General features: G+C 41.9%; 1 protein-coding gene across 3 annotated transcripts in view; it reads right to left on the minus strand.

Moving 5' to 3' along the window:
- PIGU (phosphatidylinositol glycan anchor biosynthesis class U) overlaps positions 1-26376 on the minus strand; it is an 87723-nt gene that overhangs the window by 24330 nt on the left and 37017 nt on the right. For all 3 annotated transcript variants that reach the window (XM_054510059.2, XM_045885636.3, XM_045885637.3), the window contains 3 exons: positions 14511-14608; positions 2267-2421; positions 79-222 (listed from right to left, as the gene is read on the minus strand). In XM_054510059.2, coding sequence (XP_054366034.1) covers positions 79-222; positions 2267-2421; positions 14511-14608 — 397 coding nt within the window. The remainder of the gene's footprint in view (positions 1-78; positions 223-2266; positions 2422-14510; positions 14609-26376) is intronic.

The following is a 26376-nucleotide window of genomic DNA, read 5'->3' on the forward strand; positions in this document are numbered from 1 at the left end:
GATGCTCCCAGCTTGACAGGCACCTGTAAGACTGCAAATGGCTCTGTGGACAAAGCAGCAGCAGGTCCAACCACTTACTTTAGCTTTATGGCTAAGGGGATGGTGTAGAAGAAAACGTTGATCTGAAACACACATACAAAGAAGAGGCTGAAGTGCTCAAACATCTCCGCAAAGAAGTACCAAAAAAGACCAATGTTTGGAGTAAGATCTGGAACAGAAAGTCTGGAATGAAGAAAACAAAGGGAGGGGAAAAAAGAGAGCCAAATTATAAATGGTCTGTTTTGACCTGGTTTTCTCCTAAAGATTCTGGTCACTACTGGGCAGCCAGGGATGACTGTCCCTACTGAGATCAGGATGTGAGGGGCTCTTCAGGCACCCTGGATATAGGTAAATAATAAAAACAAGAGGCAGAGAAACAGAAAATGATAACCCTTAACAAATATTAGCTGAACCAAACTGGCGTGCATCAAAGATCTGAAATGAGGCAGCATTCAGGCTAGAAATCAAGAGACCAGCCCCTTGGGGCGCCTGGGTGGCTCAGTCATAAGCGTCTGCCTTCGGCTCAGGTCATGATCTCAGGGTCCTGGGATCGAGCCCCGCATCGGGCTCCCTGCTCAGTGGGGAGCCTGCTTCTCCCTCTCCCACTCCCCCTGCTTGTGTTCCCTCTCTCGCTGTCTCTCTCTGTCAAAAAAAAAAAAAAAAAAAAGACCAGCCCCTCTTTTACTGCCTAAAATACGTATGTTTAAATTTAGGAGATATCCAGGACTGTAACAATAGAGGAATGGGTTTTAAACAAACAATATCTAGGGGCGCCTGGGTGGCTCAGTTGGTTGGGCGACTGCCTTTGGCTCAGGTCATGATCCTGGAGTCCCGGGATTGAGTCCCGCATCAGGCTCCCTGCTTGGCAGGGAGTCTGCTTCTCCCTCTGACCCTCCCCCCTCTCATGTACTCTCTCTCTCATTCTCACTCTCTCAAATAAATAAATAAATAAATCTTCAAAAAAAATAAAAAATAAAAAATAAACAAACAATATCTACTTGGGGGCATTCCAAAGACTTGCCTAGAGGAGCAAGCTCAAAGATCCTACTGCTCCCCATTCTTGCTCTGTATCCCCACAGCAGGAGCCAGAAACTGAGTGCCTGACACGGCACTGACTTCTGGGGCCTTGCAGAAGCATCAGCAGGTTCCAGCTAGATCCCAGATCTCATCTGAGAAACAAGGATTTCACTGGAAAACTTTTTGTCTAGTTGTATCAGATAAAGATTGGTTGCCATTCTGGCTCTTCTAAAAATTTACATTATATGTTTTATTTAAAAAAACAACAGAGTTGAAACTGATGTCAATTCACAATGTGAAAAGGGCAATAAATGGAGCATGGAGAAGGGAGAAATATGCAGGGGCTCATGGTCAGAGTTCACTGACCAGAGTTCACTCCACCCAGGGCGCGTCTTTGCCTCCTGCTGTGACTACATTTCCTTTTCTGTAAAATGAGGTAAAGAATACAGTCTGCAGGTCCGCAAAAAAACAGGCAAAGCTTTTCGCCAGCAATACAAACTCCTATCTAACGAACAGCATGAAGAGCGAACAGTTATGCTCAGCAAGGATTTAACACAAATTAGCAGTCCAGAATCCCAAAGGGGAGTCTGCCACTCCATATCCCTTCCTCACCCTGACAGGTTTAACTAACACCTCACTGGGCTGTGAGTTCCTTGAGGTTTGGGCAGCGACCATCCTCCTCCACATACCACACAGAAAGCATTGGGAAATGTGTGCAGAATTCATACTCCATTTTGATTTTCTCTAAAAGTTTGACACATGGGAGGTGGCTTTATTTTAAAACTGTTAGAGACCTGCTTGCAGTAGAGGAATCCATTCCTGTTGGGGACTGAACCAAACCCTTCCAGGCAGACACTGGTAGTTGCTTCAGATGTTCCTGGAGAGTGATCTTTAATCTCACTAGACTGAAGACACTCGCTAGACCTGTGGTTCTCAAAGTGTGTTCCTGGACCAGCGGCATTAGCATCACCTGAAAACTACTTAGAAATGTAAATTCTTGGTTCCTATCCCAAATTTACTTAATCAAAACCTCTAGAGGCTGGGCTCGGAAATCTGGGTGTTAAGAAGCCCTGCAGGTGGTTCTGGTGCACACTGAAGTTTGAGGACCACCATGTCTAGATGCTCCCTGTGGTTGCTCACACTCTGACTCCAGCTAGAGCTGGGAAAAAGAAATTAGCTTCCAGAGTTTTCTAATGAAGTCATTACTTACATGAAGCCATAGACTGCAGGGATGAAATCCCAGGAGCTGAGAAGGAAGAAGGAGAGGCAAATGATTACCACTAGACTTCCCACGTACATCATGGCATATTCCCAAGAGAAGATCCAGAAGGCTTTGCTCTTCACTTTCACAGGTATGTACTGCCGCTAGGAGAGAAGGCAAAATGGTATATTTAGGGATGTCAAGGACAGAAGGAAATTATCAGCTTAAACTTCAAGATCCCTTCAGCACAGCATAGGACACAGAAAAATTTTGAAAATCAAAGGACTGAAAAGGATTTACTTATGCTAGATAAACACTAAGCATAAGAAAACTAGTTTAGTTATACTGTTACCAGATAAAATAAACTTTAATGTATAAAGAATTACAAAAATAAAGATGTTCCATAACGAGAAAAGGTTTATCAGAAAGATGTAACAGTTCTAAACTTCTATGTACCAAATAACACAGTCTAAAAATATATAAAACATGGGGCGCCTGGGTGGCTCAGTCATTAAGCATCTGCCTTCGGCTCAGGTCATGATCCCAGGGTCCTGGGATGGAGCCCCACATCGGGCTCCTTGCTCCACGGGAAGCCTGCTTCTCCCTCTCCCACTCCTCCTGCTTGTGTTCCCTCTCTCACTGTGTCTCTCTCTCTGTCAAATAAATAAATAAAATCTTTAAAAAAAATAAAAATAAAAATATATAAGACAAACGTGGACAGGTCTACAAAAGAAAAACAGACATAACCATCATCAGTAGGTAACTGTTAGATCAAACAGACAAAAATCAGTAACCAAGTAGGAAATAGGAATAGCACATTTTTAAAAAATTTGTAACTTCCCTGAGAATGAGTCAGAAAAAAATATATATATCTACATAGATATAGAAAACATGGCAAAATGGTAACTGAGTCATCTAAATAAAAGGTACTTTTCATACTAGTCTTTTAACTTTTCTAAAGCATGAAATAAAAGATTAGGGAAAAACTAATTCAAGAAGAAACAGAAAATTAGAATGGTCCTATAAACATTTAAGAAATTGAATTAGTGGGCGCCTGGGTGGCTCAGTCGTTAAGCGTCTGCCTTCGGCTCAGGTCATGATCCCAGGGTCCTGGGATCGAGTCCCACATCGGGCTCCCTGCTCGGCAAGAAGCCTGCTTCTCCCTCTCCCATTCCCCCTGCTTGTGTTACTGCTCTCGCTATCTCTCTCTCTGTCAAATAAATAAATAAAATCTTTAAAAAAAAAAAATTGAATTAGTAATGAAAATTTTTCCCATAAAGGAAAGAGCAGGCCCAGTCAGTTATACAGAAAAGTTCTACCAACATTCAAGAAGCAGGTTATTCTAATCTTACATTAACTCTTTCACAGCAAATATCATAAGCTTTATACCAAAACCATTTACCAACAAAAATGCAAAAATGCTAAATGATATATTATCTAACATAATTCAGCAATACATGATAAAGTTGGGTTATTACCAGGTTGGATTTATTCCAAAAACTCAAGGTTAATTCAACATAAGAAAAGCTATTGATATATGTAACACAAACAGCTTAAAAATAAGAAATCATATTAATGTCTAGATATATGCAACAACTACTTATGATAAAAATAACAAGCAATAAAAGAATTCAGTGAAGGAGCAGAGTATAAAATTAACATACAAATAGCCTTCATATGCACTAATAATAAACAATTAGAGGACACAATGGTAAGGAAAACCATATTTACAATAACACCAAGGAAAAGAAAACTTAGAATTAAGTTTAACAGGAAATGTGTAAAACCGATTCATGGAAAATTTTAAAACACTCCTGAAAGACACTAAGGTAGACTTGAACAGATGGACAGATATCCCCTGTCCTTGTTTAGGATGATTCGAAATTATAAAGAGGTCAGTTCTTCCTAATTTATAAATTCAATGCAATAATACAATACCAATAAAAATGTCAACAAGCTATTTTATGGAATTATACAAGATTAAAGTTCATATGGAAATAAAACATGCAAGGAATGAAGAACTAATACACCTTACAACAGGGATGAACCTTGAAAACCTCAAGCTAAGTGAAAGAAATCAGTCAAAAAAAGACCACATATTATATGATTCCTTTCATATGAAATGTTCAGGATAGGAAAACCTATAAAGACAAAAAGCAGAATACTGATTGCGTAGGGCTAGAGGGGAAAGGGACACTGGGGAAAAACAGAGTTACTGCTTAATGGGCATGAGGTTTCTTTTTGGGTGATACAAATATTTTAGAACTGATTGTGGTAATGGCTGCACAACTCTGTAAATATCCAAAAATCACTGAGTTGTATTCTTTAAGTAGGTAAATTGCATGCTATGTAAATTATATCTTGATAAAAATAAAAGCTGTTAAAAGAAAAACACCATAAATAAGTAAAAAAGACAAATGAGAAACTGGAAGAAAATATTTGCAGACAAAGGGTTAATACTCCTAATATATAAAGGATTCTTAAAAATTGAGGGAAAACAGGGGCGCCTGGGTGGCTCAGTCGTTAAGCGTCTGCCTTCGGCTCAGGTCATGATCCCAGGGTCCTGGGATCGAGCCCCACATCAGGCTCCCTGCTCAGCGGGGAGCCTGCTTCTCCCTCTCCCACTCCCCCTGCTTGTGCTCCCTCTCTCTCTCTGTGTCTCTGTCAAATAAATAAATAAAATATTAAAAAAAAATGAGGGAAAACAGATCTAAATCCAACAGAAAAATGAGGAGGAAAAATGAACAGACAATCCACAAACATGATAAAATGTTCAAACTCATTCATATTTAAAGAAATGCAAATTAAAACAACACTGAGATACCATTTCTCATAATCAGACTGGCAAAAATTTTATAATGTGACAACACATTCTGTTAGCAAGGCTGTGGAAAAACAGGCACTATCATACATTACTGGTGGGAATAAAAAATTTGTACAATCCCTGTGGAGGGAAATTTTAAAAGACCTAAAAAAACTACATATATACTTACCTATGGATCAGTAATTCTACTTCTAGAAATCTACCTTGAAGATACCCCTCTGACGATATGAAAATACATATACACAAGGTTACTCATTAAAGCATTGTGATTGCAATTGCAATTGCAATTGCAAAAAGTTGAACAAACTATGGTACGTCCACACAATGGAATACTACACCACTATAAAAAAGAATGAAGATCTCTGTGTATCAATCTGCAGTGACTTCCAAGAAATAATAGTAAAAAAAGCAAAGCACAAAAGGGTACCTAGAGTATGCCATCCTTCATATAAGAAAGAAGGAAATATACAGGTACCTGCTCATTTGTGCAAAAGAAACACAAGAAGGATAAACCAGAAACTAAAAATAGTTACTTAGGGTGACAGAGAAAGAAGGAAAAAGGAAAGAACAAGGGGCGCCTGGGTGGCTCAGTCGGTTGGCCGTCTGCCTTCGGCTCGGGTCATGATCCCAGGGTCCTGGGATCGAGCCCTGCATCAGCCTCCCTGCTCAGCGGGGAGCCTGCTTCTCCCTCTCTCTCTGCCTGTCGCTCTGCCTACTGTGTTCTCTCTCTCTGTCAAATAAATAAATAAAATCTTTAAAAAAAAAAAAAAAGAAAAAAGAAAGAACAAGATAGCAGGGATGAAGATAGAGTGATATTTCTCTGAATATGTTTTTTGTGTAGCTGATTCTTGGAACCATAGCAGTATTTCTTAGTCTCTTCACATACCCCCAAATAAACAAAAAATTAAAACCAACCAAGGTGTAGGAGAAATCCAAAATGATACAAACAGTAATACATGAGCCTAGCTATATCATAAATAAGATAACTACACTGAAGGACCACATGGGAGAAGAAAAGAACTAACCTGAGTGACTTTGAGAAACAGTAGCCTGACAAAACAATCATGCTAAAGACAAAAAGGATTATACTTACGTGCCATAATCAAGTCAATAAATATACTTCTCACATGGGTATTTCTCACAGCAATTCTAGAACAACTTTGTGTGTGTTCTAGAACTGAACATTTTAGCAAATAAACTGCAAATAATGAAAGTTGGGCTTCCAAGCATTAGAGAAAGAAATTATACACAAGGAAAAGGAAGACACTAAAGTGAACCCTGTGGTGTTGGACTGGAATCACAGGTATCAGTATAAACAGATATTGGGATCGAGCTATTAGTATGAAGAGATAGAGAGATAAAGAATTACAGACATGTTTGGGGGGGCAGTTAGTGTACATGCATGTATTTCATAGCTCTGTCTGCTAGAAGCATACCCATAACCCTTGGTTTCTAAATAGCATTCACCAATAAAAGGAACCAGGAGTCCTCAAAGAAGTAGTTGATTCCAGGGCTGGGGCAGGGAAAATACAAGATGAACTTGGATCACCTTGTGGTACCAGAAAGAAAGGAAGGAAAGGCTCAAAAAGACGAGGCTTGTCAAATGAACACAAGAGCCGATTTAAAGGAATTTTCTAGGTCAAAGCTAGAAAAATGTGAACAATGGCTAATATTAGTACTGGATTTTTTTTTTGAGGTGAAATTCACACAACATACACTTAACTATTTTAAAGTATGCAGTTCAGGTGCTTTAATGGTTGCCATGAAAGAAGTTTGAGGTGGATGAGGGTTAGCTCCCACTCTACACTCTCTCTGCGAAAAAAGCAAGTTCCAGACCAGATTCTGGTATACTTAACAACATTTATTAAACAAATATTCATTAGCAAGCAGGCACAAAGCACTTTACACAAATTATTCTAGAAGGTCCATTAAGTCCCAGCTCTCTCCCTTTTTAGTTGTTCCAATCAACTATTGTAAAAAAGCTTCACTTGGGGCGCCTGGCTGGCTCAGTTGGAAGAACATGTGACTCTTGTTCTGGGAGTTATGAGCCCCATGTTGGGTGTAGAGCCCCACGTTGGAGGTAGAGATTACTAAAAAAAATAAATAAACTTAACAAAAAAATTTTTCACTCAAAGCAGAAGTGACAATATGACAATATCCCAGAGGCATGGGTCTGTTGTCCTTGGAGTCACATCAGGCAACCAGAAATCCTCCTAAGAAGGCTAGACAGAAGATGGATTGGGATTGAAGCCTCGGGCACCATCTCCAAGGGAGGAAGTTACAGGCCTTCCTGGATTCTTATTCCCCTTTCATGCAAGTATAGTAAGTGTCTCTAAAATAGTTTAATCAATTCCATTTCTTTTGAATACTTCAATTGCACCTACTTCTTTTTTTAAAGTTCATTTATATTTTGACAATTGACAATATACAGATACAGAACATTTCCATCGTCACAAGAAGTTCTATTGACAACACTGCTCTAAAACAACAAAGTTTCAAGAAATATTATATTTCTGGGGATGGAAAATGATTCCACAAAGAGGAGGCATCCAGAGATAAATTCAAAGAGGAAGGCACTTAAGGTTCTGAGTTCCCTGCGGAGTTGATCATCCTGATCCCTTCTTCATGAAAAATACTGCCCGCCATCTAGCATAAAAGGAAGGGAGGCAGGGAGGGAGAAAGTAAAAGTGTTCTTTTGGTTTGCTTTTCCCTTCCTCCCTACTTAATGGTATTTAAAAAGAAGGGAAGTGGGAAGTGAAAAAGACAGCCAAGAAGAACTGAATCAGGTAGACTGTTCAAAGCCACTCTCTGAGGAGAGTCCCAAGCACAGATCCAGGAGATGAGGTTTCGCTTTTCACAAATCCATTAGCAGCCCCCAAATTTGGGTTTGCTGCCATGTTCTTAGTGCTTTATTGAACCTAAAGTGTTACTGTTGATGCTTGAGTGGAAAATGATTTTTTTTTCCCCTTGGCAAATCTGTGATGTAAAATGTGCATTAAATTTTAGGTATAATTTTTGTTAAGACTTGGTCTAGGGGTCAGGTTTGCTTTAGGAAACAGAGCCCTGAGAATATAATGTCAGGTGGAATGTTTACTGAATCTATTTAAAAAATCTGGGTCTGATTAAAGATTAAGTAATCTTTCAGGACCACTCCCATGACAGCAAGTGAGGCACGTCTGAAATGCTTAAAAAAGAAACTCAAGTGATCCTTTCTTTGATGGCTTGTTATTTATAAACCCTAGAGCCTAACTTAATCTAGAGGTCCACATTGTACATTTCCCAGTGAGCAGATAAGCATTCATTTTGCCCACCTTTTTTTTCTCAATAGCAAATGCTGACTTAAAATGAAATGAGTAAGTTGAAGGGTTGGGAGAATGGTGCCCTAAATATTTGTATCAATTTTTAGAAATCTTTTCATTGTAAAATAGAACACAAAATACAGAAAACCACATAAAACAAATATGTAACCTAGTGAATGATTATGAGACAAACATCCATATGGTTAAGAGGAAGAAATGTCCCGCCACTCTCAGAGTCTCTGTCTGTGCCCTCTCCCACACACAGTCTCCTCCTCCCTCCAAAGTCACCACTGATCCCGGCTTGTAGAGTACTCACTTACTTGCATTTCTTAATGGTTTTCTATCAAAATGTGTATGCCTTTACACTATAGTTCAGCTTGCCCATTTTTTAAAAATTTAATACAACTTCTAAGTCTCTTAATTTACAGGTCCTCCAGCCCATTCCACTCATTCCCCCTACAATTCATGGGTTGAAGAACCTGGGCATTTAACCTGTAGAACTTCCCACAATCTGGTTTTTGCTAATTACATACTTTTCTTCAGTATTTCTTGCAAATTGGCAACTGCATCCCCTTGGCAAACTCTGGTGGTGGTGCATCCTTTTCTCAGGAGGCATGATTTTTGTTTTTCATGTTAGTAGCTATTAACACTCAATGCCTAGATCAACCAGTGTTGCAAAATGATGCTATCCTATCAATCTGTCTTGATTTGCAAGCTCAAAAATATATAGTAGCTCACCTACTATATGGTTACCTAATGGTACAAGAAAGACAGGATAAATGCTTAATTTTTTCCTTTTAGTTCCAGTTTTCAAGGTAATGAATTGGTTTTCTGTCAATTCTCCTAATTTGACCAATTACCAATTGACCTTTTTAATATCATTATGAATACCTGGATTTAAATATAATTTTGGGTTTCAATCCATTGTAATTCTAATCCTAATGAAACTCAAACTGTCCATCTTCGGTCAGTGGGAGCCTCTTCAGGTTGGATCCTGAGTCCTTTTGAGATGACCCCAGCAGCCTTTCATAGCTTCCTCGTTATCTGGTATCACAATGGTCTAGGATTATCCTGTACATCTCCTGCCCTAAACATAGAATCAGCCATTTCTCTGAGAAACTCATATCTTTTAATGGGTAAAAATCTGAGCCCCAAGGAGACTCATTGATACTGGGTTGGTCATTGTTTCTAGACCTTTTAGCGGATATAAACATAGACACACACACATACACATACATACACACACATATTCAAATTCCTACAGGGGCCAGGCAGGTAACAAATGAGCAAAGGGTAATAGAAATGAAGCACAGGAACTATGCTAAACTGTGAAGAGGGTGTACCTTGTCTAAAGGAGACAGATCTCCCAATTTTCCAAAAGAAGCCAGAAATATACATTTTTAACATGAATTTTTAAAATGTTGACAACTAATTAAAATAATTAAACAGCATGGTCAAATAAAACACATCTGTGGGCCACGTATGGTCCATGAGCTGTATACTCTCAACCTGAAAAATGTAACCTGTAGTTACATCCCAGAAGTTATATGGTTGCAAATGTATTTAAAAAATTAGGAAGAAAAGCCTAACTACAATAAGAAAGGGGAGAAATGTGTAATTATCTCCCTGCCCCAACTCTCTAAAGCACTAGGGAGAAAAGCATTTTCTAGGGGTGCCTGGGTGGTGCAGTTGGTTGAGCGTCTGACTCTTGGTTTCAGCTCAGGTCATAATCTCATGGGTCGTGAGATCCAGCCCCGCATCCAGCTCTGTGCTCAGCGCCGAGTCTGTTTCAGATTCTTTTTCCCTCTCCCCCTGCCTCTCCCACTAGTGCTCTCTCTCTCTCAAATAAATAATAAATCTTAAAAAGAAAGAAAAGCATTTTCTATACAGAAACCGTTTCTTTCTCAGATATGGTGAAAAAGACAAAAAGTCAGTTACCAGGAAAAAAAATCCAAAACTCTTAAGGAGGTTGAAACCTAACAAAAGTTATTATACCTAGGTTCTTGGACTAACAGGATGAGACCCAAGAGATATATTTTACATGATAGGTATATTAGAGGCAACAAAGCTGGTGGAAAAGTTCATTGCAATTGCATGATCAAGTGCTCACACCCTTTTTCACCTGTTCTAAAGAGAAAGGAAGCTAACAGAACTGCCACCGCTGCCTTGGTCCCCGCTGGAAGCAGCAGAGACAACAGAATGTTGCTGGGGAAGGAGAGTAAGATGTGAAAATTCCAGATAAGGTCCCAAAGAAGGCCTGGGGAAGGACCCAGTTATCAAGAAAGACCTGGTCGGGGGGGAACCTGGGTGGCTCAGTAGATTGGGCATCTGGTTCTTGATTGTCACTCAGGTCGTGATCTCAGGATCGTGGGATGGGGCCCTGCACCGGGCTCTGCTCAAAGCATGGAGTCTGCTTAGGATTCTCTCTCTCCCTCTGCCCCTCCCTTCCCGCCTCCTCGCCTCCTCGTGCCTGCGCTCTAGGCAGGCACTCTCTCTCTCTCTCAAGTAAATAAATAAACAAAACATTAAAAAAAAAAAAAAAAAAAGGAAAGAAAGAAAGGAAGGAAGACCTGGTTGGATTTGGCTCTTTTGGTGCAAGCTAATATCATGTGACCTGCTGCTCCAGGCTCCAGAAAGTATAGAGATCACAGGATTAACCTTTTCAGTTCAGACAAAAGAAGGTCAGATTGGGTTAAAGCAAAAACCATTAGGAACACTCATGAGGTATTTCCCCCTGGTTTCTGTTACTTTCTTTCAAAGAAAATAAGAACCTCAGCCATCTAAGGGGGTCCAAGACTTAGGAATCCCAAGCAAAAGGAAGGAGGGAACTAGAAAGTTGCCTGACAGCACCATGAGCCTCCCTCTGCCAGCCCCATAGCTTCAGCTTAGAGGTCCTATGCACTTGGCATATCCTTCACTGTCGCCTCTAGGTCCTGTGCCCTAAAGTGGCTCTCTATTTTATTCTGAATGCTATCAGATCATAACATTTTAGCTTCTCTCTAATTTGAAACCAGGCCATAAGCCAAGGTCAGAGGAAGAGTAAAGTTGGGGGAGGGGACCCGATGAACTTAAACTACCATTCTTTTTTTTTTTTTTTTTTTTTGAGAGAGAGACACCAAGAGAGGGAACAGAAGCAGGGGGAGAGGGGGAGGGAGAAGCAGGCTCCCCGCCAAGCAGGGAGCCCCATGTGGGGCTCGATCCCAGGACCCTGCGAACATGACCTGAGCCGAAGGCAGATACTTAACAACTGAGCCACCCAGGCGCCCCTTAAACTACCATTCTTATAAGTGACCCACCAGGAATCCAGATGCAGCATCCCCTGCCTTTGACCCTGAAGCCTTCCTGGGTCTCTTCCTGGGAAGAGAAAAACAGCTTTGCCTCTGGCACTGATCAGACATTAGCTTGTCTGTAACCTGCCTTCTGTACCCTCTAGAGATTCCACGGGAAGAATGGAGGTAGGTTTGTAGTGTCAAAGGAAGAAGTACAAACTAATTTTTATAGTTCCTTTGACTCTAGAAAATGAATTATTTTTTTTTCCCCCTCATCACCCCACATACCCTCAGACTGATGACCATGTCCTTTCTATGAACTCTTATACTCTGTTTTAATACTTGACGTGTTAAGCCTTTGCAGTAACTAATATTATATTATCCCCATTCTGAGGCACAGAGAAGGGACTGAATAAGGTGACTGGCTGAGCTGCTTGATTCCGTGACTCATTTGTACTGTCCCTTGATGTCAGGAGGAAATTTGAGTTTTAAATGAAAGTGATTTTACAAAAGGCAATATTTAGAAATTGGCTTAAAAAACCATTTTAAAGGGCGCCTGGGTGGCTCAGTTGGTTAAGCGACTGCCTTCGGCTCAGGTCATGATCCCAGAGTCCTGGGATCAAGTCCCACATCGGGCTCCCGGCACAGCGGGGAGCCTGCTTCTCCCTCTGACCCTCTCCTCTCTCATGCTGTTTCTCTCTCACTCGCTCTCCAGTAAATAAATAAATAAAATCTTAAAAAAAAAAAAATTTTTTTAAATTTTAGTCAGCTCATGTGTACAAATGAATATATTTTTAATGGTATTTATTTGATAAATAGTTGCACAAAAATTCTGGTTGTATGCATTCCTCTTAGGGTTCAGACTTTCTAAAGAATGAACTGTAAATATGAATAAAGGAAATGCAAACAGCATATTGTTATGTGGAAAAATTCTTGGATTCAACAAGAATCTAGAAAGAGAATCAAAGCAAAACTTCACAGTGCAATGATACATCTATTGGACTAGCAATCATATGTCAAATTTGAAAAGCCAGTGCTAGAAACCTGAGAGGAGATGGTTCACTGCACTTCATTTCATTTTTTTTTTTTTAAAGATTTTATTTTTGGGATGTCTGGGTGGCTCAGTTGGTTAAGCGACTGCTTTCGGCTCAGGTCACGATCCTGGAGTCATAGGATGGAGTCCCACATCGGGCTCCCTGCTCAGCAGGGAGTCTGCTTCTGCTTCTCCCTCTGACCCTCCCCCCCCTCAGGCTCACTCTCTCTATCTCTCTCTCTCAAATAAATAAATAAATAAATAAATCTTTAAAAAAAAAAAAAGATTTTATTTTTAAGTAATCTCTACACCCAACATGGGGCTTGAACTTACAACCCCGAGATCAAGAATCTCACGCTCTACCGACTGAGCCAGCCAGGCGCCCTGATTCACTGCACTCTAGACGCTGATGGTGGCACTACAAATTGGCTTAGGCTTTCTGGTGAACACTCCAGTCTTACGTAATTAGGACTATGAAACTTCTCACACCTTTGGGTCCAGTGAGTCAGCTGGAGGAATACGCCTTAAGGAAATAACTTAGAGAAAACCAAATTACTACACTATTTACACCAGTGACAACCAGGGCACATCTCAAATTCCCCACACAGGACAAAGACCAAGCTAAACCATGTATCACTGTGTACATCAACACAAAGACATATTATGAAGTCACTTAAAATGACAAGCATATAGCCTATTTCAATAAATGGAGGCATATACTCAGTTTTAGCAACAGTGCTTATAATTAAGAACAAAGGCTCTGAAATCAGACATTTCTTGGTTTGAATCGTGGCACTGTCCCCTGTTTCTCGTTTAAGAATGGATTTGGACCATGCAGGACCTGCAAGTGGTTTCTTGCTTTTGAGGAGATGTGTGTATTCTCAATGGCGTGGAAAAGAGAGACAGAGGGCAGGCTCTTGCACCAGGCTGGCCGAGTTAATATCTCAGCACTGTCACTTGCCAGCCATGTCACCTTAGGCAAGTGACTACACCGCCCAACATTCCAGTTGCAATTCATGTGTCTAATACGGCTAATATTAGACGAATATACGGCTAATAATATGACCTACCCCATAAAGTTCTTATGAGCTTAAAATGAAATGATGCCTGCAGAGTGCTCAGTACAGTGCCAGACATAGTAAGTTCTCCATAAATTTCAGCAATCTGTATTCTTCAATTAATACTGATCACCTGCCATGATCTCAGCATTGCACTAGGGACACCCACTACATTTAATCCCTACAAGAACCTTACAAGGTGAGTGTTGTTATACAGAAGTTTTTTTTTTTTTTTTTAAGATTTTATTTATTTATATGAGAGAGAGAGAGAGTGAGAGAGAACATGAGAGGGGAGAAGGTCAGAGGGAGAAGCAGACTCCCCACTGAGTGGGGAGCCCGATGTGGGACTCGATCCTGGGACTCCAGGATCATGACCTGAGCTGAAGGCAGTCGTTCAACCAACTGAGCCACCGAGGCACCCCTATACAGAAGTTTTTTAAAAAAATAAGCTGAGAGAGGGGCCTATGAATATTGGATGAGAGGAGGAGAATGCAAGATGGTTGGCAGATCCCAACTATAAACATGTAAAATGAAATATGCTCATACATTGGCAATGATATGCACAATTGGAATTTAATGGTCACTAGGCTCATTTTGTTTAAAGTTAGTCAAGTGTCTTTGTTCGTGTTTTCAAGTAGAAGCAAGTAAATGTGAGATAGGGACCCAGTCCCATTGCTTTAACTGAGCCGTGCCCTTCCTTCCCCCAGGCAATGACCAGGCCAGGTATTAAATGTCACTTGAGCGCTGGCTTCTGACCAGCAAGTGCTTACCTGGAGGAGGTAGAGGAGTCCTGGAACGAACAAGGTGAGTGGGTACAGAGACTGGTATGTTGCTAAGGCAAGAAAAATAGCACTGAGGAAGGCACTACCTGTAAAAAGAAATAAATATATGCAACAATCCAGCCTTAGCAATCAGGGTTAGACTTGGCAAGTCCCCCAAACAAGAAACTTCCCATAACTGGTCAAATAAGTTCTTATCACATGTCTCCTTGTGTACAAAATGCTATGCAAACTCACATAGAGTGAGAGCTTCTTGGCTTGATTTCCTGTGAAAGGAAACCTAGGAAGTCAAAACTATTTACTTTAGCAACCTGAGACACCTCAACTATGTTTCCTTTAAATTTTCAGACCAAGAAAGATTTCACAAAACTTTGGCCTAAAGATGAATAAAGGGATCAAGTCTATTAACATCTATGTCCTGTTTAACTTATCAACGAAGCCCATAATTATCGCTTAAGTGATTCAGAGCTGGGAAACCCATCCCTATTTTACAATACCCTTTCCTTATGCACTATCTTCAAGTCATATGCTTATTATTAAGGTATATTAATTTTTATTAATAATGTCCCCATTCCCTACATAAAATGGGCCACTATGATATAACAAATTTGCAATGACATGGAAAGATATCTATAACATCCTATTAATTGAAATTTATAAAAAAGATATATACTATGATCTCTTTAAAAAAAACATGCATAAGTAAATTTTTTAAAAAAGACTAAAAGACTAGGTCCAAGTTCACATGATTTTCTCTTAGTGGTTGAGTTACAGATTTTTTTTTTTAATTTTTGCTTCTCTGTATTTTCTAAACTTTCTATAATGAACATGCTTTGTTTTTGTCATAAGAAAAAACTGATTTCCTTTTTTTTAAAGGTTTATTTATTGGGGCAGCTGGTGGCTCAGTGGGTTAAGTTTCTGCCTTCGGCTCAGGTCATGATCCCAGGGTCCTGGAATTGAGCCCCACATGGGTCTCCCTGCTCAGTGGGGAGCCTGCTTCTCCCCCTCCCACTGCAGCTCCCCCTGCTTATGCTCTCTCTCTGTCAAATAAATAAGTAAAATCTTTTTTAAAAAGGTTTTATTTTAGAGAGAGAGAGAGAGAGAGCGCGTGTGCATGCCCGCATGAGCAGGGGCGAGGTTAGGGGGGAAAGGGGCAGAGGGAGAGAGAGAATCTCAAGCAGATTCCCCACTGAGCACTAAGCTTGGAGCCTGCGCAACACCAGGCTTGATCTCATGATCCTGGGACCACGACCTGAGCAGAAACTAAGAGTTGGATGCTCAACCGACTGAGCCATCCAGGTGCCCCAAAACTGATTTTTCTTTTCTTTTTTTTTTAAAGATTTTATTTATTTGACAGAGAGAGACACAGCGAGAGAGGGAACACAAGCAGGGGGAGTGGGAGAGGGAGAAGCAGACTTCCCCCGGAGCAGGGAGCCCAATGTGGGGCTCAATCCCAGGACCCTGGGATCATGACCTGAGCCAAAGGCAGACGCTTAACGACTGAGCCATCCAGGCGCCCCAACTGAATTCTTTTCTAAAAAACTAAATAGCTGTTCTCTTTCAGTTGGTTTTGGACCACAGAGTACCCTAAAACCAAGGCTAGAGAACCCAAATTTGCAACAGAGGTTTCAAAGTGGGCCCAGAAATCAGGAGAGTGTGATTGATGGTCCAAGGCTGGTATCTTGTAATGATAATGTTTCATAAAATGATAGGACTCATGGTCACTCTCATTAGTGTGGGGTCAACTGTTTACTGGAAATAACATATAGCCTCTCAATGGTATTTCATTAAAGGAGGGATTAGTCATTCCACTCAGTCTGAGTCATTTTACCTCTCTTCCAACTCAGCTCCAAAAACAAACAGAAGGAGACGATCCCTAGGATTTTTTTTTGCCGACCAAAGTAGTCTCTATACTTGAAACACCTCAGAGCCACCTTGGAAGAGGAGGGTTACGAATATGACTACTTTATAGGAGAGTGAGTGGAGAGAAAAGAACTTTGAGGGCTCCACCCCTCAAACCAAGGGAACTCAGCAGCTAGGAACAATTCCTGGTTGAAGAAAATGGAAGGCAGGCAGAAAAAGGAGCAAAAGCTGGAAGTACAAGACCAGAGACAGAATTCTCTGGGGTGGGCTGTTTCACCATGCTCATCAGTGCCAGGCATGATGTCCTATATCCAGGGTACTTGTAAACATGACTGAGCAGGGGCAGGATCATGCCCAGCCAAGCTGGCCCACCAGCAGAAGCCCCCATATCCCCGCTGAGCCGCAGATGCCTAGAACCAGGACCAGGTCAATTCTGAGCCAGGGAGATGGCAGTGGTGGGAAGGTACTGTTCTGGAGTCTAACAGCTAGGGTGGGTTCAGGGTTCCCTGACTTGGCCAAAAATCTGAACAACATTTCGTAGGAAACCAGCTAAGGGAGGGAAAAAAACTGGAAAGAACTTTTAAATTTAGCATGACTTTCTGCAGAGACTGGGGTGAGAGAAAGAAGAGGCCCTTTTAGCAGAGGAGGGAGGCTAATGTTCCAACTCCATCCCTTTTTACAAATGTGGCGAAAACAAACACAAGACTTTCACCCCTCTCTCTCCTAGGAGACACCAGGGAACCAAATAAACATAGCCACCTCCTGCCTTAATTGCCTGAGATCGGTAATTACTTGTCTGGAGCAGCTGACTATTTATAAGGCCCAAAAGACAAGAAATGGCTCATAGCATAATAGAACGGACCTGTCTGTGAGTTTCAGAACACCTCCTCCGAAGATCAGGAAAAAGCAGTCTTCCTTCCTTAGATGAAATCATTCGGAAGGAAAAACCTGTTCCTTCTGCTGTTCTCTACCAGTAAGTGGTGTCAATATCTCCCTGGATACTGCAGTGATCTTTCACCTCCCTTGCCCCATGCTCCCTCCAGCAGCCATCACGGCCTGCTGGTCGACCTCTGGAACATCCACCCCTGCAGTTCCTGCTCTCATCTGTTGCTTCTCCCTCCTCAATGGTCATCCCAGTCTCCTCCCATCTAGTCCTCCAGAGAAGTACCAGAAGAATTCTTCTAAAACACAGATTACACCGTGACAAGCCCCTCTTTAAACACTTCTGATGCTTCTATTTCATCTAGTGGATTAAGTCCAAACTCCAGCAACAAACTTCGCTATCTGGGTCTTAATTCTCCAGCTTCACCTCTCACCGCTCTCCTACACACATCCCATCCTCCAGCTACTCTGGACCATTCCCTAGTTTCTGAAAACACCATGCCCTTTCATTCCTGTGTCTGTTCTCAGCCTATTCCTTCTGCCCAAGCTGTCCTTCCCTGCCCCACTTCTGGTAAAGACCCATCCTCTAGTGGCTAATTGAAATGTCACTTCCTCTATGAAGCCTAAGCAGAAAGGATAACAGTAGTGATTATAGCTAATGATGGTCACTTATTAGGTGCCAGGCTCCTATCCTCTGTATCCAGAACAACGCTGGACTCAAAAAAAAAAAAAAAAAAGCCCTCAGTAAACATCACAAGCACCTTGTGAAGGTTCTATTTTTCTTTTTTTTTTTTAAAGATTTTATTTATTTATTTGACAGAGAGAGACACAGCGAGAGCAGGAACACAAGCAGGGGGAGTGGAAGAGGGAGAAGCAGGCTTCCTGCCGAGCAGGGAGCCCCATGTGGGACTCGATCCCAGGACCCTGGGATCATGACCTGAGCCGAAGGCAGACGCCTAACGACTGAGCCACCAAGGCACCTGAAGGTTCTATTTTTCTACCCATTTTTATTCTACCCATTTTACAGGTAAAGAAACCAAGGTACAGAAACAGAAGGTTAAGTAATAATGTATCATTTTAAATAATGGAATCACTCAGATGATTCCAGTGCCCATTCACTTAATTCATTCAATAGCCTCATTTAATACCCTCACATTCAATACTGATACTCTCTCATAATAATTTGCTAATGTTGCTCTCTCTCCCCATTTGTCTGTGAATTTCTCAAGGGCAATAAATCTCTCTTCACTCTGAACCTCCAGCACCCAGCAGTGCCTGGCACACCTGATGAATGAATGAATGAATGAATGTCATTCAGTGATATATATGAATCCCTTTGACAAATCCAAGCACATTAAAGAAAACCAGTGTTTCTTTTTTATTGAGATATAATTGACATATAGCATTGTATTAGTTTCAGGTGTATAGCATAATGATTTGATATTTGTGTATATTGCTAAATGAGCACCACAATCAGTCTAGTTGAAACCAGGTTCTTAAGGAAGGAAAACTTAGCAAGTGTTAAAACACAGGTAATGAAACATGGGCAAAGCACAGAAGAAATCTGACTTTTGAATCAACGGAGCCTGCTGAATAGAAGTTGAGGACTTGTGGCAGGGGTCTGGGTACAGAGAAGGCTCTCTGTGGAGTAAATTACTGGATGGCAGAGGCCTGTGGTCCAGAGGCAGAAATGTGGTACTCCAACAGTCAGGAGCCTGGTGTGTGGGATGCTGGGCCAGGTGTGGATGCACATGCACAGTCTGAGCAAAAGTGAGGGGGAGTATGGAGACACATAAGAGACTCAGAGAGGGCTGATACATTTTGAAAAAAGCCTGAAGGGGAAAGATGAATGGATTAAGAAGGCAGAGGGATGATGATATGTGCTTGGGGCAAGGTCAGGAAAGCTAAAGAAAAGTAAAAGGAGGGGATCCTGCTTGGCTCAGTCAGTAGAGCAAGCCAGGGTCGTGAGTTCAAGCCCCACCCTGGGCGTGGAGCCTACTTAAAGAAAAAAAAAAGAGAGAGAGAGAGAAAAGTAAAAGGTGACTTCAAATATTTTAGATAAACTATGCGATGTGCAAACATTTCTGGAGTGCCTGCTCTACGCCAAGCCTGTGCTGGGTGCCAGGAAGACTGGTAACTGGGACAGTTGCTGTCCTCAGGGAGCTCCCAGTAACCAGTGGCAAAATACGGAGGGAGGAAAGTACAAAACTTAGCCCATCAGGGGAAGCTGACACCTAAGTTCTGAACAATGATTAGGCGAGGCCTGGCAGTCCAAGGGAACAGCGAGTACACAGGCAGGAGGGCGAGGGACAGAAGGGTGGAGGGGGCTATAATTAGCTTGACAGGCAAAAACAAGGCAAGCGTTGGGAGGAATGACTGGGAAAGGGCACAAAAGGGGCTCTTGTGGATGTTGGTAACATTCTGTTTCTTAATCTGAGTGCTGATTACTCATCATTTCTGAAAATTCATGGAACTGTACACTAACAATTTGTGCACTTTCTGCATATATCTTATAAATACTTCAAATAAAAAGTTATAATCTACAAAGTCTCAGCATGCAGGTAGGTAGGGGTCAGGTGATAGACTGCACAATCATCCCAAAGCATTGACCGACAGGCCCAGACATGACATCTCAAATAATGCCTGAAACTGCAGCCCCATCTGGACAAGAGCTAGGGCATCGTACTCATCTAACCGGGAGGAACTATGCCAAGAGGACTGTTTTACCAAAACAAGATAGCCTACTATTTATCTGCTAGTATGGCCCAGATACTTGGATACTAGGTTTTCTGTCCAAGCCCTAGTCTCTGGCCTTATGATGGGACTATTAAAGTAAATCAGTCACATGTGTATGCCCTGGCTATAGTATCTGGGAATTTCATTATCTACCCATTTAGCTTTGAGTATGTTTTCCAACTCTCTGTGTCAGGGCGGGGGCCAAATCAAGCCTTGGCAAGACCTGGGGTAACAGTGCCTCCCAGGTACTGTACCTTGAAGCCCTCTGGGCCCCGGGTAGTGGCAGAGCTACAGGATAGAGCAGGAATGCAGACGAGGTGGGGCTCTGGGGGCTGGTTCAAGATACGGACTACAAGTGGAATGAGCAGAGAGGGGTCACAGACAGTGACCTGTACCAGGACAGACAGTGGGACAGACCGGAACATGATGAAAAGGGCTGAGATCCTCTAGGACTCTCAGAAGAGGAAGCTGCACTAGGGCCTGAGCAAAAAGCAAGATTGCTGGGAAAGAGGAGCTGATGCTGGGGGCTGGCCCACCGTACTACATTCCATGCCAAGTGCTCCGAGGCAGGCACCCTCGGAGGAGACCAACCATATCAGTGATGATAATAATTAATTGAGCACATACTCTGTTCTGGCCACAGCTGTAAGCACTTTACATGTATTAAGTCCTTCCAATAACTCCATAACGTGGGTACTATTATTATTCCCATTTTACAGAAAAGAAAACTGAAGCACAAAAAGGTTGTTTGCCCAGGGTCACAAAACTAGTGAAGAATAATAACAGGATTTGAACCCAGTCTCATTCCAAACCCCACACTCTTTAACTACATCACTATGCTACCTTCTTTTTTTTTTTTTTAAGATTTTATTTATTTATTTGAGAGAGAGAGAAGGAGAGACAGGGAGCATGAGAGGGAGGAAAGTCAGAGGGAGAAGCAGACTCCCTGCCAAGCAGGGAGCCCAATGTGGGACTCGATCCGGGGACTCCAGGATCATGACCTGAGCCGAAAGCAGTCGCTTAACCAACTGAGCCACCCAGGCGCCCACTATGCTACCTTCTTGATCTCAATCCATAAAAATCACGATAAGCAGAGCAACTATTTGTTGAATGGGTTGTGCTAAGGAAGTATGCTAAGCACTTTTTATTTCTTGTTTATTCTTCCACTAATCTATGAGGCAGACATTATCTCTGTGATCAAACGGAAGCTCCCGAGGCTTTGTGATTTGCCCAGGGCTACAGAGCTGGTAACTAGAAACTAGCAAGTTTTGAAGCTGCTGTGATCTGAAAAAAACGCAGGCTGCTTTATCATGAGCAGGGCTTTACCCTAGAGGAGCCCCATATGGAAGCGATGGCTTAGGCCTAAGGATCATTGCTCTGCCATTGCTCCTCCAGGGCTGAGCTCCAGGAAGAGACCCTCTCATTTTTACCTCCAAGTCCTCCCCAGAAGGCTCAGGGAGCCCCTATCAATCCTGAGGGATCTTTTAAAAAAGAGGGCATTATTAAGAGTAACAACCAGCATCACTATTTACTGGGATCTTAGTACATCCCCCACACCATGCTGTGTTTTACATGCACCATCTTTATATTTGCTCTGCACAGTAGGGACTGTTTCAATCCCATGTTATAGATAAGGAAACTGAGGACCAGAACAGTTAACTGATTTGGTCAAGGTGATACAGCCAGGAAATATGGGAGCTGGGATTAGCTATCAGGTCTGTCCGACATCAGAGTAGCCTGAGCTCTTAATTACCCTGGACTGCCTCTGAGAGTCCTTCTTTCTCCTTGAGAAGCAAGTCCTGTCGCGTGCACACAAACCTCTTTTGGTGAAACAAGGAGAGTTGGAAGGGTCCTTAGGTGGCAAATCTCAAGAATTCCTAGTTTGGAACATCTCATTATTGACAAACACCAATAGTGAACAAGCAAGACTCCCATTAACATGTTTGTTTCCCTTTTTATTAATTTTTAAGATTTTATTTATTTGACAGAGACACAGCGAGAGAGGGAACACAAGCAGGGGGAGTGGGAGAGGGAGGAGCAGGGAGCCTGATGCGGGGCTCAATCCCAGGACCCTGGGATCATGACCTGAGCCGAAGGCAGACGCTTAACGACTGAGCCACCCAGGCGCCCCTGTTTGTTTCCCTTTTTAAAGCCTAATGATTATTTCAGAGATGGAATATTTTAACTAGCCACTGAAAAGCAGACGACCCCTTGACCAAAAGCCCTAACCTTTGAAGTGAAACCCAAACTGTTCCACTAAAATAACATCAACCCTGACCTTAGACCTGTTTGCTGGCCAACTCCACAAAAAGGACATCACAATACAATGGCCTGGGCCTTGTCCTGGCCTGTAGCTCTTGATGTGTCCCAGGCAACCCTAGACTGCCACAAAGGAGGCCAAAGGAGAGCAAGCAGGAGAAGGGGACAGAGCCAATGAGGACACTCTGTTCTGTGGGACACTAGCTCCATGGAAATCTGGGGAGTTGCCAAGTTTACTTCCACTGTCCCTAACTTCTTATCAATCAAGTAAATTTGTTTTTAATTATGTGCCCACTAAACAAACTTTGGGAAAAAACAGATATGAAAAGGAAACAGAAACATGAGCTTACTCTACAGAAATAAGTATGCTTTTGGAATCTATTTTCTATTTTTGTTGTTTTAATATAGTTGAGATTATATTTTATTAAAATATACAATCTTGTATTCTGCCTTAAAAATAAGTATCCTCATAATTTGCAATTATTTTTTAAAGATTTATGTATTTATTTATTTGAAAGTGTGAGTGGAGGGAGGGGCAGAGGAAGAGGGAGAGAGAGAATCCTCAAGCAGACCCCTGCTGAGCACAGAGCCTGACCCAGGGCTCGATCCCAGGACCACGAGATTGTGACTGAGACAAAATCAAGAGCCGGCTGCTTAACCGACTAAGTCACCCAGGCACCCCTACAATTATTTTTAAACACATGGGCAAACCATTCTTTATGTAGCAATTCCTCTCTCTATTTTGAGATCTGTTTTTTTTTTTTTTTTTTTTCCAGAGAGAGAGTGCTTGCACTTGCATGCAGGCCTATGCAATTGGGGGGGAGGCAGAGGGACCTCTCTGTTTTGAGGTATTTTCCATTTTTTCTAGTCATTATAAATAATCCTGCAGTTAATGGCTTTGTATCATAAAGCTTTGTCTATATTCTGCACCGTTTTTGGATAGGTTCTCAAAAGTAGAATTAATAAATCAAAAGTACAAACATTTTAAGACTACTGCTAAACTGTTTCCCAAGAGGCCTGTACTAATTTCTAAGTCAACTCCCCATGTAGGAGAATGCCTATTTGACAGCACCTTTGTCAGCACAGAGAATTATCTTCTAAAATCTTTGCCAATTTGAAAGGGAAAAAAAAATAAGCCACTCCTGTGTTATTTCAATTTGCTTTTATTGATTATCTATGGACTTGAATATTTTTCCATATTTTTTAGTCACTTATATTCTTTCTGTGTGAATTCTCCCAACTGTTTTCTCCCAACTTTAAAAAAAAAAAAAAAATTTTTTTTTAAAGATTTTATTTATTTATTTGACAGAGAAAGACACAGCAAGAGAGGGAACACAAGCAGGGTGAGTGGGAGAGGGAGAAGCAGGCTTCCCGCAGAGCAGAGAGTCCAATGCGGGGCTCGATCCCAGGACCCTGGGATCATGACCTGAGCCGAAGGCAGATGCTTAACAACTGAGCCACCCAGGTGCCCCTTTAAAAAATTTTTTTTTAAGATTTTATTTATTTGAGGGGCGCCTCGGTGGCTCAGTTAGTTAAGCGACTGCCTTCAGCTCAGGTCATGATTCTGGAGTCCCGGGATCTAGTCCCACATTGGGCTCCCTGCTCAGCGGGAAGTCTGCTTCTCCCTCTGACCCTTCCCCCTCTCATGTGCTCCCTCTCTCTCATTCTCGCTCTCTCAAATAAATAAATAAAAACTTAAAAAAAAAAAAAAGATTTCATTTATTTGAGAAAGAGAGAGAACAGAGCAGGGTAGGGGGTGGCGGGGAGAGGGAGAAGCAGACTCCCCACTGAGCAGGGAGCCTGATGTGGGACTTGATCCCCGGACGTTGGGATCATGACCTGAGCTGAAGGCAGATGCTTCTCCCTCTGACCCTTTGACTTTGGCTCAACTGATTGAGCCACCCAGGTGCCCCCCAACTATTTTCTTCTTTAAATGAAGAGTGAATTATTCCTTTATAAATTTTATTAAAATTGAATTATGTGGTACAAATGTGAAATGTAGAAAAATGACTCGCAGATTTTATAAGTGAACCAACTTTATTGTATATTCTGTCAGTAGAGATTATTAATACACTCAAAGAGTTAGAGTGATTCAGAGACCCAACTAAAATAGAATTCTTCAAATATTTTGACAGATTTTAATAGATTGCTATTTGTGATGGTCTCTGTTTACAGCTGCCAACAATGGAAAATAACTTAAATTTCCAACAAAAGGGAAGGTCTGGGATCCCACAACAAATATACCAAGGAATGGAAATAGAGGTGGGGCAGGGTGATGAAAGACATTTACTTCTCATTTTATACGTTTGAATTTTATTCTTACCAAGTACTTCAACTACTTACATGAACTGCTCCTAAAAGTTAAAACAAACAAAAAAACCCCCTAAATTTAGATTTATAGAAACTGACAAACATGTGACCAATGTCACACAATTCACATGAAATAAGTGATTAAAGTAAAACAAAATGGGGGCACCTGGGTGGCTCAGTTGGTTAAGCGTCTGCCTTCGGCTCAGGCCATGATCCCAGGGTCCTGGGATTGAGTCCTGCATCAGGCTCCCTGCTCTGCGGGCAGCCTGCTTTTCCCTATCCCTCTGCCTGCCACTCCCCCTACTTGTATGCTCACTCTCTCTCTCGCTCTCTGTCAAATAAAGTCTTTATTTATTTATTTATTTATTTAAAGATTTTATTTATTTATTTGACAGAGAGAGACACAGCGAGAGCGGGAACACAAGCAGGGGGAGTGGGAGAGGGAGAAGCAGGCTTCCCACGGAGCAGGGAGCCCGATGTGGGGCTCGATCCCAGAACCCTGGGATCATGACCTGAACCAAAGGCAGACGCTTAACAACTGAGCCACGCAGGTGCCCCATCTGTATTTATTTATTTTTTTAAAGATTATATATTGGGGCACCTGGGTCCTGGGATCGAGCCCCACATTGGGCTCCCTGCTCTGTGGGAAGCCTGCTTCTCCCTCTCCCACTCCCCCTGCTTGTGTTCCCGCTCTCGCTGTGTCTCTCTCTGTCAAATAAATAAATAAAATCTTTAAAATAAATAAATAAGGATTATTTATTTATTTATTTATTTATTTGATGAGAGAGAAAGAGAGAGAGGACAAGCAGTGGGAGCAGCAGAAGGAGAGGGAGAAGCAGGCTCCCCACAGAGCAGGAAGCTCAATGCAGGGCTCAATCCCAGGACCCTAGGATCATGACCTGAGCTGAAGGCAGACACTTAACCTGACTGAGCCACCCAGGCACCCCTAAATAAAATCTTTAAGAAAAAAAAGTAAAACAAAATTGTGTGTATAACATTACAAAAGTGTCTATGTATTCATCCAACAGAAATCTGGATCAATATAATAAAAGGATTTTTGTTCTGTGGAACCAAAAACAATGTGGCCACAAAAGAGATACATACAGTTTTTTACATGTTCTTCCCCCAAAACAAAATCTTTCCATTGATTTAAAGAAGCATACAAAAGACATTTTTTTAAATGGCATATTTCACATTTTTGTGTGAAACTCCTCTTGCATGTAACTTCAGAGCCCATGTCTTCTGTCTTTTTGTCTTTGCACTTGGCTGGCTGACTTGCGTATGTATGTATGTATGTATGTATGTATGTATGTATGTATGTATGTATTGATTGATCTCTACACCCAACATGGGGCTCAAACTCATGACCCCAAGATCAAGAGTTGCATGCTCCACTGACTGAGCCAGCCAGGCTTCCCTGCACTTGGCTATTTTTTTTAAAAAGATTTATTTATCTGAGAGACAGAATGCGCGTGTGTGTGCGCACGCGCACATGTGTGGTGGGAGGGGCAGAGGGGGAGAGAGAATCCTCAAGCCAACTCCCAGCTGAGCATGGAGCCCAACATGGGGCTTGATCCCAGGACCCAGCCAAAGTCAAATGTTGACTCTTAACCGACTGAGCCACCCAGGCACCCCTGCACTTGGCTATTTTCAAGGTGGCATTTCCAAAGGCTGGTGCTCAGTCCCTTCTGCCAGGCTGCAGCATAGAGTTCTTATTTTAATGAAAGCCAGGTACCTTAATGAGTGGGTCTACCTGAGCCTGGCATTCTGGAAATAGGGACTGAGGCACAGACAACAAAGAGTCTTC

Source organism: Mirounga angustirostris, unplaced genomic scaffold (genome assembly GCF_029215605.1).
Source record: "Mirounga angustirostris isolate CCGP_5_RB_7025 unplaced genomic scaffold, mMirAng1.0.hap1 SCAF_10, whole genome shotgun sequence".
NCBI lineage: Eukaryota > Metazoa > Chordata > Mammalia > Carnivora > Phocidae > Mirounga > Mirounga angustirostris.